Genomic DNA, 13,404 nt, shown 5'->3' on the forward strand with positions numbered 1-13,404 from the left:
CTTAAGGGAAAGAAAACTGATCAAAATGGAGTATCCTCAGCTCCAGATTACCAAAAAGTTATAATGGTGGATGCTGTGGGCCATTGCAGATGTAAACAGTCATTGCTTGCTTTGTGCAGTGCTTTTGAATGGCCACCAGGGTATACATTTATAGTTCTGTCTTTGCTCCCGGCACTAAACATACATCCAGTCTCGTTAGATGAGAAATGAGATATTTTGTGAAACTGGGCTGGAAAATAGAATTACGAGGTTAAGTTGACCAATTTTGATGAAGTTTCAATGTCAATTTTGCTTTAATAAAGCATAAATTTGCTTTTGCAGTCTTGCACATGCAATAGTAGGAGAGGCAAAGAAGTGTGTAATACAAGAAGAGCACTTGGAGATGTTTTACTTTGCCTTTTAGTTTTGGATGTGGTTTTCCATAATTATTTTTAATTAGTTATGCTCAAGACTTAAAACTTATGACTGTTCAGTGGCTTGATACAGATGGAATGTCACATTATTATCACATGGTGAGGCATGAAATTTATTTACTTTACATAAAACAACCTCTACTTAAAACAACTTAATACAAAACATTCCTTGCTCAATGGGCACCATTATATAGAACTCAATATATCATTTTGTGTGGCCAGCATAACAAATGGCATCTTTGTCTGTCCATGACTAGCATTTACAGTAAACAAAATATTTTTGAATTAGAATGTAAGCAAACTGCAAAGCAACTGCCAAGAGATGAAATCTGGTTGGTATGTCACAGTCCAAACCATGCTTTGTGCCTCTTGAGAAGAAATGTGTAGGTTGTGATATGCATATTTTAAAGGAAAATTTAATAGGTTCAGAATCTCAAGGAGTCAAAATAACATTCTAAACAGGAAAGCTGGTTCTTAAATATCATACTAATGCTTTGCTTACCAGAAGCACTGACATTAATCACGTCCATGCCTCTGTCTGCTGTCCAAGTAAGGAACAACAAGAGAGCATTACAGGAGATCAAATAGTTGCAGTGTCAAGGAAAACTACTTTCAGCCTATGTCTCGTAGTGAAATAATAAATACTTTCTTTTCATGTTGCTCATCCTGCCAAGCCCAGGGGCGGATAGGATCACCCCTATTATAGAATCATAGAATCATAGAATAGTTAGGGTTGGAAAGGACCTTAAGATCATAAAGTTCCAATCCCCCTGCCATGGGCAGGGACACCTCACACTAAACCAGGCCACCCAAGGCCTCATCCAACCTGGCCTTGAACACCGCCAAGGATGGAGCATTCACAACCTCCCTGGGCAACCCATTCCAGTGCCTCACCACCCTCACAGTAAAGAATTTCTTCCTTAGATCCAATCTAAACTTCCCCTGTTTCAGTTTGAACCCATTACCCCTTGTCCTGTCACTACAGTCCCTGATGAAGAGTCCATCCCCAGCATCCTTGTAGGCCCCCTTTAGATACTGGAAGCTGCTCTGAGGTCTCCACGCAGCCTTCTCTTCTCCAGGCTGAACAGCCCCAACTTTCTCAGCCTGTCTCCATACAGGAGGTGCTCCAGCCCCTGATCATCCTCGTGGCCTCCTCTGGACTTGTTCCAACAGTTCCATGTCCTTTTTATGTTGAGGACACCAGAACTGCACACAATACTCCAAGTGAGGTCTCACGAGAGCAGAGCAGAGGGGCAGGATCACCTCCTTCGACCTGCTGGTCACGCTCCTCTTGATGCAGCCCAGGATACGGTTGCTTTCTGGGCTGCGAGCGCACACTGCAGCCGGCTCATGTTCATTTTCTCATCGACCAACACCCCCAAGTCCTTCTCTGCAGGGCTGCTCTGAATCTCTTCTCTGCCCAACCTGTAGCTGTGCCTGGGATTGCTCCGATCCAGGTGTAGGCCCTTGCACTTGGCATGGTTAAACTTCATCAGGTTGGCATCAGCCCGCCTCACAAGCGTGTTGAGGTCCCTCTGGATGGCATCCCTTCCCTCCGGCGTATCAACCAAACCACACAGCTTGGTGTCATCGGCAAACTTGCTGAGGGCGCACTCAATCCCACTGTCATCCCACTTAACCTATTAAGGTTAGTTCTAAACGTTTCTAACTTTCATATTGTTTTTAATACGAGCGACTGAAGCTTGCACTCTTTGCAGCAATAGTGGTGGCTTGCCAAGAGACTAGATCAGGGTTAACTTGATGAATTTCCATGGAATGCCACTTGAAATTCTTAATGAAAGCAAAACTGGAGAGATCAGGGACTAAGTAATACTGAGTTCCCACTCACCAATCCAAACTGTGTATATATGGCAGAACATTAACTCCCATTTCAGAAACACTGTAAAATATGAATTTCTCCTTAAAAAGTAGAGTTCCTTCTCAAAACAGATAAAATAGTAAGGATTTTATTACAACATTCCATTATTTATCCCTATTTCTGTCCGTTTGAGTTTGGACTTTGCATTGGATGCTTGTGTACAAGCAACTGAATAGCTTGGGCCTGGACTGCTGGTGGCTTGCTGTGAGTGAGGGTAAATCAAGTTTACAAAGTATTTCTACAGCTTTCTCAAACAAAGTAGAATAGATTTGTCGACTTTTAGATACACTCAGGGGTCTGTCTCCCACCCATCCTTCCTTATCCTCCTTCGGGATCTTCTGTGGAAAAGGGGAATACGTCAGACTTCAGATGTACATTTTCAGGAATGTATCTGTGGAGTTTTTGGGCTGCTTCTCAGCCCAACTTTGTATTTCCTTGCAGGGAACAAATGTCACTGTGCCCTTTCCGGTCTTGTGAACTGGCTAAGCGGAAATACATAAAGTGAACTGAATGAATTCACATGTAAATTTATTCAGAAACTGAGTTTCTTTCCAGAGTTTCCATTCCTTGAGAGCAAATAGAACAAGTATCGGGATTGTTTTTGCTTACAGCAAATACTCACTTTTTAGGGAAGTGATGAGGTGGATACTGAGGTCAGACCTAGGGTTTGCGAAAGGCCTTCTTACCAAACAGATCTGTAAGCCCCTTTCTTAAGAGCCAGTACCCAAGCTAACTCAGGATGAACCACATGCTCTTGTTTATGCAAGCCCCACTTCCAGGCATTTGTGATAGAGTTTCATCTGAGGTTCAGCTCTTCCACGTTTTTAATCTGTTTGGGAAAAGCTGCTAATGCTGACACAACAGTTCCTTCCTTCCACCAAGGTCCTTTCAGTTAAATCCTAGGCTTCTTTCCAGCAAAAGCTTGACAAGATCTCTCCAGCAGCCTTCTTTGTGGTATACATCATCTCTAAAAGCAACGCAGATGATGCTGAAGGACTTCTTTTTTCCCAAATAGATTATTATTAGATGGAGATTTAGAGCTTGTGTTTGTAAATTATATGTTTACTTCAATTCTTAATGCTAAAGGTTTGATGTTTTGTCCCACATCAGAAACATCTGCTGGGAGTTAATGTCCCTACACAGTGTTTGGAAGAGAGATGGGGTCATCAGTACTCTTTCGCTTGAGTCCTGCATCCCACCAAGATATGAGCTGCCCACTTGGCCTCATCAGAGAGGCTGTTGAAGTGAGGCAGAAATTGCATTATGCCATCAGTAAGACTGCTTCAAGAAATCACAACTTGGTTCTATGTGATGCTGGAGGGAATCTGGCCTTGTTCACCTGCTCTCCCGGGTGGAAGATGTGTCTGTATTTCTGCTCATAAGACTTTTCTACCATTAGACATGGGAAAAAAGTTAATGACAGTTACATTTTTAAGTTATAGCTCAGTGTGAACACTTGTAAATGGGACTGCATTCAGCAACACTGAATTAAGAGTATGCTGAGTGTGTGTGCACACATGGACTTGGTGCACCTTTGAATGTCCCCATGCAGAGACCCAGAGAAACCGTTCTGCCCTCCTGCATTTGCAGTCAAAGCTAAGTGTGAGATTGTCCCAAAAGCACCCAGAGGAGGTGTGTGTTGTGGTGTTGGGTTCTAATACGTATTGTGTGAACTAAAAGCTGTCATTGCTCAGGCTAAATCTGACTGTACATCTCTCATTCTGTGCAAGCAGGTCTAGTTTGTAACATGCAAAGTCCTTTACAGTCTAGAAGAGATAACAAAAGCACGTTCTGGTGCCCAGAATCTGCAATGCTGGTGGTTTTCCTAGGACAAGTGAGTAACCTCATTTACCAAGAGGTGAAGGAGCTGGTGGACAGGTTTCTGTCTGACCTCAAACAAACAGATGTGGGTCTGTCGGATTGTACCCACACCTTATATTTTAAAATACAACCTGAGATTGAGAGGTACCTGGCCCTGAGGTCCTTGGCATGATGAGCTCTTTGGATGGAGGGAAGGGGGCAAATTACAAACCTCTCCAATGATTTAACATCCTCTGCTATGTAGATGAAATATTAAGCTATTAACTTCTGTGGCAGATACAGAAATGCACATGAGAGATATGACTATAGGCCTCAGACGTATGTACATAGAGAACTGTCAACCTGCATTTTGTATTTGGGTGTCAGCCTCATTTATTCATGAATTCCACACTTGTGTTTATTCTCTCTTTTCCTACGTACCTGTTTATGGACACAATAACTGTTAATTTTTAATTCTAGTGGATTTAGACTTTAGAGTATTAAGCTTAATGAAAAATTGAAAGGGACTGTAGTTCTTTCAACAGCTCCATGTAGCAGCTTCTCTATGAGAATAAATACTGCTTTCTCCCATGAATATAATTATTTAAAGTAGAAAAGAAACATTAGTTTGGGCTCACTTAGTAGCAATTATATGTTTAAGAGGTGTAAATAACTCGCTACCCAGACATTACAAATATCCAGGTGCTCCGTATGTGCTGATGACAACAAAATGGAAAAGAAAGACTGTAATAATTCTGACTGGTTTTCTCTGCAGAAGATATTGATTATTTGTGTGTGGTGAGAGATTTGGAAAATTCAATTAAAGGAGTTGTGCAAAGGTTTCATAAATTCCCCTCGTACAGCGTGTACACAGACATTGGTGCGTATTAAATCAATGCAGCACTTCACAATATATTTTCTTTGAAACATAAAAATAAATAACATTTAAACAGTTCTGCTTACTACAGAAACAAATTTTATTTTCTGTGAAGCATTTAGTCATGTGCTCCCCCTGACTCATACACATTTGCCAGCTGTAACAAATTTTATAGACGTTTTCTCCCGAGACATAGCTCATATACTATGAATTTTTAAATGAGCAAATGGTGAAGAAGGGATGTCAGCAATATAAAAATTGATCAGTTAAAAGATAAAAGCATAAGTAAAGAGATTTGTATGGTAGTCTTAATAGGTTTTATTAAATAAAAATACTATAAAACGACAGTAATGAATAGACTGAAGGTTTTAAGTGTGGTTGAGGTGGAGAAAAATTATTCTGGCACATTTAGGAGAAGATTGGTTTTATATCACCTGACAGGTGAACATTTTTTTCCTCTCCACTTTTCAGATCTGTAAATGTTTTAGAGCAGTCAAACTTGGGGAAGAACGGTGCTGGGAATAGCAGGGGAAAGGAACTTGGGGAGATTCTGCCCTTCTAAGGCCAGGTTGGACAGAGCATTGGGTGCCATGGTTTAGTGTGAGGTGTCCCTGCCCATGGCAGGGGGGTTGGAACTGGATGATCTTAAGGTCCTTTCCAACCCTAACTATTCTATGGTTCTAATGCTTTTGTGGGCCAGGGACAGGAGACATCATGCCAAGGGGCAGGGCTGAGGTTCTTGACTTGCCCTACGCAACCCCAAAGTGTTTGTGATGAAGGAGCATGAGCTGGGCCAGCATCCAGCATCCACTTAGTGCTTGAGCCAATGTCCTTCTGGTCACCTCCACAGACCCTGCCCTTCCTCGGTGCCCTGGGCACAAGAGTTTTTCATACTGAAGTTTTGCTAATGTTCTCTTTGGGTTTTTTTGGTGTTGGAACTGGATGATCTTAAGGCCCTTTCCAACACAAACCATTCTATGATTCTATGTAGTTTAACTTCTTAGGAGTTCTACATAGAATCGTAGAATCAACTAGGTTGGAAAAGACCTTTAAGATCAAGTCCAACCATTCCCCAGCACTGCCAAGGCCACCACTAAACCATGTCACATATATAAAATATCGAGAGAAGGGTTGTTGCTAGGGGATGTCTGTTCTGTTGGGGTTAAGAGCAACTCACTAGCTTCACACACCCCCCAAAAACATGTATATAAAACCCTGAAACTGCTACAACAAGCACTGTAAGTTACTGGAGCACATGAGTAGCTGTTTGGTTCCTTGAATAGCTACATCTCAATGACATCTGTATAAATATTATATAACTAAGGCTTTGGTCACAAGGTGCTGTCGTGGTGTATGTGTGGCAAGAGGGACAAGTTAATGGTGTTTGATATGAATCTGGGCAGCTTACATTTTTTAAGAGGGTTTCTTGGAGTGAGATGCAGATCTTGGCATGGTCACAGGTTCTGTTAAGTACAGCATAGTCTGAATGGTGCAATCAGTGCAAATCATAGAATAGAATCATAGAATCATAGAATAGTTAAGGTTGGAAAGGACCTTAAGATCATCTAGTTCCAACCCCCCTGCCATGGGCAGGGACACCTCACACTAAAATCAGGTTTGTAAAGATTCAATTAGGGACTTGCATTCAGTATTTGTACCATCTTGTAATTAAATCTGTCTTTTTCTGTTACTGGACGGTTTCCCATTGTAAGCAGTAGCGGTATCTGTGTAAACAAATGGTGTTTATTAGGTGTGATGCTGGGGAACTGTGCCTGAGGGTGTTGAATGGGATGCCTTTATCTGGAGTGATTTCTTGAGACCCAGGGTAGGGCAGGATTTCTGGCTTGGTCAGCTCCAGCTCATGTCAGATCCACAGGCAGGTCTGTGCCACATCCTGTATGTGGCACCTAAGGAGTCACTGCCTACTAGACAACTGAGGAGAGCCTTCCCACCGACCCTATGGTTTTGATGCCTCTCTCCATCTAAGTTTACATGCAGCCCCTTTCCTCACAGTAGTCATCTTTTTAGCTATAAACGACTGTAAATATCTGTTTGTTGGTCTTGGTATGTTTAGTATAAACCCAATAATTCTGAATTCTCTCTTCACCCTTCGGTGCTGCTGGAATCCAAATGCAGCGTGATCCATCAGCAGGCACTCAGGGTACAGGGACCAGGGCTGATCCTCTGCTGCAGTAATCCATGTGGGGGAAATCTTGGCTCTCAGGCGCACCTGCTCCCAGAGCCTTTCCCTGGGTTCTCATTCCCTGAATTCCTTTCTGCCTTTGCACACTTTTCCTCTACTTCTTCCAGCCATCTGCTCAGCCCTTCACCCTGGCCCTGCCCTCACTGAGCACAGGACTCAGGTGCTGTTCCCTCTCGTTTTGCTGTCCTCTCTGAGGACACAGGAGATGGTTGTTCCTCACACAGTCCTTGACTGAATCTGCTCATATGGTTCCCACAGACTCATTCTTTTATTATTAATAGCAAAAAAGAGCGAGCAGCTGCTAATACTTGTAACATGTTCTGTTCTGCTTTGTCATCACTGGTGGTCATGTAGCCTGCGTGCACATACAAGTAATTAAGACAACTTCCTAAATTACTGTTGAGACAGTGTAACTGTATGAAGTAAAAGGGATTCTGTTAAACACTGCAGTAACTTTGTTAACTTGTATTTGTGGGGGGATTTTCACAAGTTGTATAATAACACTATTATTATGTTTAGTTTTTATATTTTTGTTCTGTTTCCGAGAAACTTTTTGCAAGGGCATGTAGTGATAGGACTACTATACAAAAAAAAAGGACATCCTTTGCAAAGGATGTAGTGATAGATGGTTTTAAACTGACAGACGATAGATTTAGATCAGCCTTTAGGAAGAAGAGGATGCTGAGGCACTGGCCCAGGGTACCCAGAGATGCTCTGGCTGCCCCATCCCTGGCAGTGTTCAAGGCCAGGTTGGACACAGGGGCTTGGAGCAAGCTGCTCCAGTGGAAGGTGTCCCTGCCCGTGGCAGGGGTTGGAGCTGGGTGAGCTTTAAGGTCTCTTCTGACCTAAAACATTCCATGTTTTATCAAAACTGATTTTCCTCCTCCATAGGGTGCGTTCAGACCACCGGTAGCTCTGCGTTCCTGAAGTCTCTCCTTGATTGAGGTGAGTACGTCCTCAATCCACTCTGTGCCTTGTCCAGCCACCACGTACAGGTCAGGTTATCGGAAGGGCTCAGGTACTTCATTTTACACCACTTGCAGGGTGCCCCAGTGTACTGGCCTGCAGTGAGGACTGGAATAGCTTGGGGAGAAAACAGTTGTTACTCTGCATGTGGTATTTTCTGTTTCTGGTTTGTTAAGCAAAATTGGGTACTCAATTTGCAGAAACTCTGTCCTACCCTAAAACATCCAGTATCCTTTCTGCTCGTCAAGACTGTCAGTTTCTAACTGCATGGGTTTTTTCAAGAATGGCAATTCAGCTGTAATACATGTAACAAAGGCAAGAAAATTTGTGTACTTGAGATTATCCCTTCTTAAATGCCATAGTGATGCCCTGGTTGCCACTTCCAGTCCCCCACTTCCTCGAGCATTTCCCACCCCTATTCCATCCATCTCTGCTCATGCAACTCAGGCACATTGGGATCACTGCTGTTCAATCTGTTTCATAAAGTCTCATCAGACAAAGAAGTCTTTAGAGATGAGAATGTAATAGAGTCATAGAATGGTTTGGGTTGGAAGGGACCTTAAAGATTATCTGCAGATTATATCAATTGCCCATGTGGTGTGAGAACATCCTTCCTCTGGAAAGTTAAAGTATTCCAGTTCCTGTAATTGAGGAATATGAGACAGTAGATCCACAAGGTGTGTAACTGACTGAGTGCAGGGCTGAGCTCAGACACATGCATTTTGCTTCTCAATGAAGGCTTTAGCCCTTTTATCTTATAATCACAAGTAACCTAGTAGCAAAGAAGCTTTAAACCCCTGCTTGTCCCCAAGCTAATGCCACCCTAATACTTCCCAGCTGCTTATGCTAGAGATGCTTTCTCCTCTTTACTCCTTCCAAACCAGCTACCACACCAGAGCAACGGAGGGGTGGGAAGCCCTGCAGGCAAGCAGCACTAGTGCCCTGTTTAGCAGCTCATTTTCCATTCAGCAGAATTTTAGAGTCCCAAAGAACACAGAGTGACCTTTCTATGGTACAATAATCACTTTAAGCCTTACACTGGCTTATTAGCCTGAAGTAAACTCATGCTGACAACTACAAGGTTTCAAGTCGAAGTTAGATCAGAAAGCGCTCATCCCTACCATAAGTTTATGTCCAGGACTAGTGTTTAGTCAGTGAATATTTGGTTTAGACCCTATGGTCAAAAAAGAGACACATTCACTCTTCCTGGTTCTCTCTACCCCTTTCCTAAGTGGAACCATCACTATAAAGCCCTTTGTTTTCTTAGTATTTAAAAGAAGTCAGTTGTGGCAGTTAAACGATCTTTCAGCAATTACTTCTCAACTTCTTCTACAGATAAAATGACAGCGGTTCCTTACAACATCTGAAATGTGGCTGCAGCGACCATCTGTTGCTCTGCATTGACTTAGGCTGTCCGTGGGTCTGTCTGTCCTTTCTTACGCAGCGAGGCTAGTTCTGGCTGTAGGACAGCCATGTAATGCCGAGCAGATCACATGAATGATGCTGCTGCTGCTGCCTAATTGCTATTTATTTTAGTCATTCCTTCTCTCCAAACAGGCATTATGTGAAAAATGCATTCCACGGCAACCCGAAGTTCTACATCTGCGTGGCTGTACTTAAAAGGAGAGAAGAAATGAGTGTAAACCAATCTCCCCAGCAAATACCAGTTTGGGATTGCTCCCTGTGATGGGCAGGTGCACATCTAGATACAATGTCTGGCATTTATTTAAACTGAACAATGTGCACAACCAGATGATCCCAATGTAAATAATACATCCTGGTTGGTTTATGCAAGCAGGAGTGCAAAATGCTCATTTAGGTTGGCTGCTGCATGGAAAACGTATGTTCTTATGGCAAACAGAGATTTATGCTGCCATGGTTTTACAGCAAATAAACCAATCCCCCACCTCTAACCCTCCCTACAAGAACCAGGCAAGAAGAAACTCTGCTCAGAGATGACCTCTGCATCCCAGGCCTTCCGTGGGAAACGGCTGCTTCCTGCCCGGCTCCTGTCATCACGCCACCAGCCCCCCAAAAGCCAGTTAACTGTGACTGAAATAAATGCATCCAGCTTTGCGACAGCCTGTCTGGAAATGTATGGCTTCTCCTAATGAGGAGTTGGATCAAAACTGGAGGAAGCTCTATTGTGCAAGAAATTATTCCAAGTGCTGAGCACACTGCAGTTGTTTGCAAACAACTTCCCTGTCTATGGCTGCCACAGTTAGAGATGTCATCCACGGTCCTGTCTCCTCTAACCTCATAGAATGGATTGTGTTGGAAGGGACCTTAAAGCTCATCCAGCTCCAACCCCTGCCATAGACAGGGACACCTTCCACTGGAGCAGCTTGCTCCAAGCCCAATCCAACCTGGCCTTGAACACTGCCAGGGACGGGGCAACCACAGCTCCTCTGGGCACCCTGTGCCAGTGCCTCACCCTCATAGTGGAGAACATCAACTCAAGACACACAACATAAAGGTGTCACCTTCAAGCCCCCAGTGTTAAAACACATGGCTCTAATACCATTCATTTTTTATGTCAAGATTTTACCTTGGTTTTGGCATTTAACGGTGTATGGGGAGAGTGGTTACAAACCACTATCCTCAAAACCACCCCTCCAGCCTATTGCAGCCTCTGCACCTCAAATCACTGTGTTAGCTGCAGCCTGTCTCATATTGAAAGAGTAGGATGTTTTTCCTTTATTTTATATTCTATTTTTTGCTATTCTTCCAGAAAGTTCAATGTAAATATGAATAACCCTTTCCACCGCTGCAAAGAACTGATTTTTACAATTAAAATACCAAGGACCAAAATGCTGTGTTATAGCATGGTTAAACACATCCACACACTCAAGCTTTGGGCAGTTTTAGTTAATAAAAATCATAGAACACCAGGGTAGAAGGGACCTCAAGGATCGTCTGCTCCAACCTTTAACAAGTTTACACTTTAATACCTGTGCAATCCGAGTGGAAAAGCTGTTAGTAACTGTTGGGAGCTCCTACTCCCTTCTGCTCTCAGCTTCCTGCGCTGTTGGGTGGTGGTTGTACTCACAGGATGGCTTTATGGGGTAGTGGAAGGTGAGCCCAAACCAGCTCTAGCTTATAGAAATATATATATATATAGTTTATATAACCTGAGTGTAACCTCTGTAGCTGGAAATACTTTTGATCTAAAAAGCATCTGGAAACCAACCACACACTCATCTAAATCAATCCCTTCTGTCTAGTCTTAGAGAAGAACAAAAGAAAACATGCATACAATAAAGTAACAGCAAAGGTGATGGATCACATGAGTTCGTGGTGCCTCACACCATGGTAATTACTAAATAAAATGAAATTTGGTGTTTAATAATGTTTTAGGGAAGCAGAAAGCTCTATACTGAGATTCTGCTGCAAATGCTCCTCATTACATGCCTGTGCTAGTCGAGCAGTTATTGTTCCTTTGACCCCTTTGCTGTACCAGGCTGCTGCCTTTCAGAAACAGCTGGGGCTGTTAAGAACCATTTCCAGTTCCACACAAGGTGGATCGTATGACTCGCACTTTATCACCCCTTGAAGCCATCTCAAGGACAAAGAAAGGAGATACACTCAAAACTAATGTTTTTATATGGGGGGAAGGATCTCACCATCATCTCGTGTTGAACACGAGATCAAGCTCATTAGAACCTGAAGCCCTTTTGCTTCCTTCCACCTTCATTTGCCGTTTCAGATGCAGTCTGGGTGGAAGGAGATGTTCTCCAGCCAGCCTCAAGGGCTGGTGGTCCCTCACCCCATCACACGTGGAGGGAATACTGCGGGTTTTGGCTTTCACAGCCTCTGGAGACAAAGATCCCTCTTTACACGTCCTGATACACATCTCTGCCCCTCGGCCTACGCTCCTCCAAGGAAAGGCCATGCTGTGGGCAGAGCTCTTGTGTGCCACCACCAGGGTCACACCCTCACAGAAGCTCTACATACTTGTGGAAATACTTAAGTTGCATTGCTTCATAGTGAACTGTTACAGTGCAGGCACACCACTAACCTCTACTCGCCTCCAACACCATCCCAACTACTACCCCAGAGCATCTTTTGTGTTCTCCCTGAGCTGCCACAGGTAGAACCTTGTGGAAAATGTAACTGCAGCCAACAAGTAAAGCTGGAAAAGCAGAAGAACAAACACACTCAGCTTGTAGACACTTCATTTACAGCAGTCAGAGCTGACACAGGTGGAAGTTCCCAGAACAACTGATTCACACACTCACCATAACATTGCCAATGTCAGCAGCAGTCTGGAATGTGACAGTGCACAGGGAAGCCTTAAATGAAGATGAGTTTGCTTTTTGTATGTGAAGGAGAAGGACAGACTGGCTCCTAGTTAAACTATACTACCAGGAATGGCTTTATGATTTATTTTCTATGCGCTTTATATATATAATTATTCAATCCATTTTTATTCTCTCAATTATTTGCAGCAGAGGCTGTGCTGTGCAGAGGGAGAAATTGCAGTTTAGTTCCATTTACCCCTGCAAATTACTATGCAGTAAGTGGGGGGTTTACTGGGGGTTTTCATCCCTGAAGCACCCAGTACCTACTTTCAAAGCACAGTGTGGTATCCTCAGCTTTATTTCAGTAGCACCAAGAGCTTTGGTCTTTTCAGCCCTGTTAGAAACAGTTGAGAGTCAAAAGGCTACAACCGTGTTAAAACCAAATCACAGCTGATGACTACAGTGAAGGAAGATGCATCCTCCAACCTGCTGCACACACAAGAGCCTTCCCCTTCCTGAACATCACAGCCTCTACCCCTGCACCCAGCATCAACCTGTGTGCGTGTCTGCAGCTTAGGCAACTCTTCAGCATTCCAAAAGTGCTGGTACTGCAGAAAGTAACACGTAACACAAGAGAACCAAAAGCCTGTGGGTGAACCAAAGCTGCTATTGAATTGTGCTGATGGGCTACAGCACTTGGGTCTGTGCTGGGGCTGAGCTTTGGATCCCATGTGCTGGAGGCCACATGTCCTCCCTTCCAGCACCAGATGAAGAACCAAGAGCTCAGCTTGTATCCCTACATCCAGAGCACGCCTCCCACCAACTCCTTGGGCAGCAAAGAGCGATGGGGGAAAGAAACTGACACAACAGAGTTTATGTCATAAAACAACTCAGTGAGACAACTTCAGAGCTACCAGTCAGGAGTTTCTACTCAATACTTCACCCACTTGCTCATGCTTTTTATGCTGGGAAACCTGTAAACTCAATGCCACCAAGCTGCTTTGCTAATACAGCCGGGGGACTTC

The 13,404-nt window shown here is 43.5% G+C and overlaps 1 protein-coding gene across 1 annotated transcript in view; it reads left to right on the plus strand.

Annotated features, from left to right (window-relative positions):
* Positions 1-9,804, plus strand: part of ITGB3BP (integrin subunit beta 3 binding protein) — a 32,864-nt gene extending 23,060 nt beyond the window's left edge. The window contains exons 8-9 of the mRNA XM_080623159.1: positions 8,064-8,117; positions 9,696-9,804. Coding sequence (XP_080479285.1) covers positions 8,064-8,116 — 53 coding nt within the window. The 3' untranslated portion in view covers position 8,117; positions 9,696-9,804. The remainder of the gene's footprint in view (positions 1-8,063; positions 8,118-9,695) is intronic.
* Positions 9,805-13,404: the final 3,600 nt, after the last annotated feature.

This window comes from Psittacula echo (assembly GCF_963264785.1).
Source record: "Psittacula echo genome assembly, chromosome: 7".
In the NCBI taxonomy this organism is placed as follows: Eukaryota; Metazoa; Chordata; class Aves; order Psittaciformes; family Psittacidae; genus Psittacula; species Psittacula echo.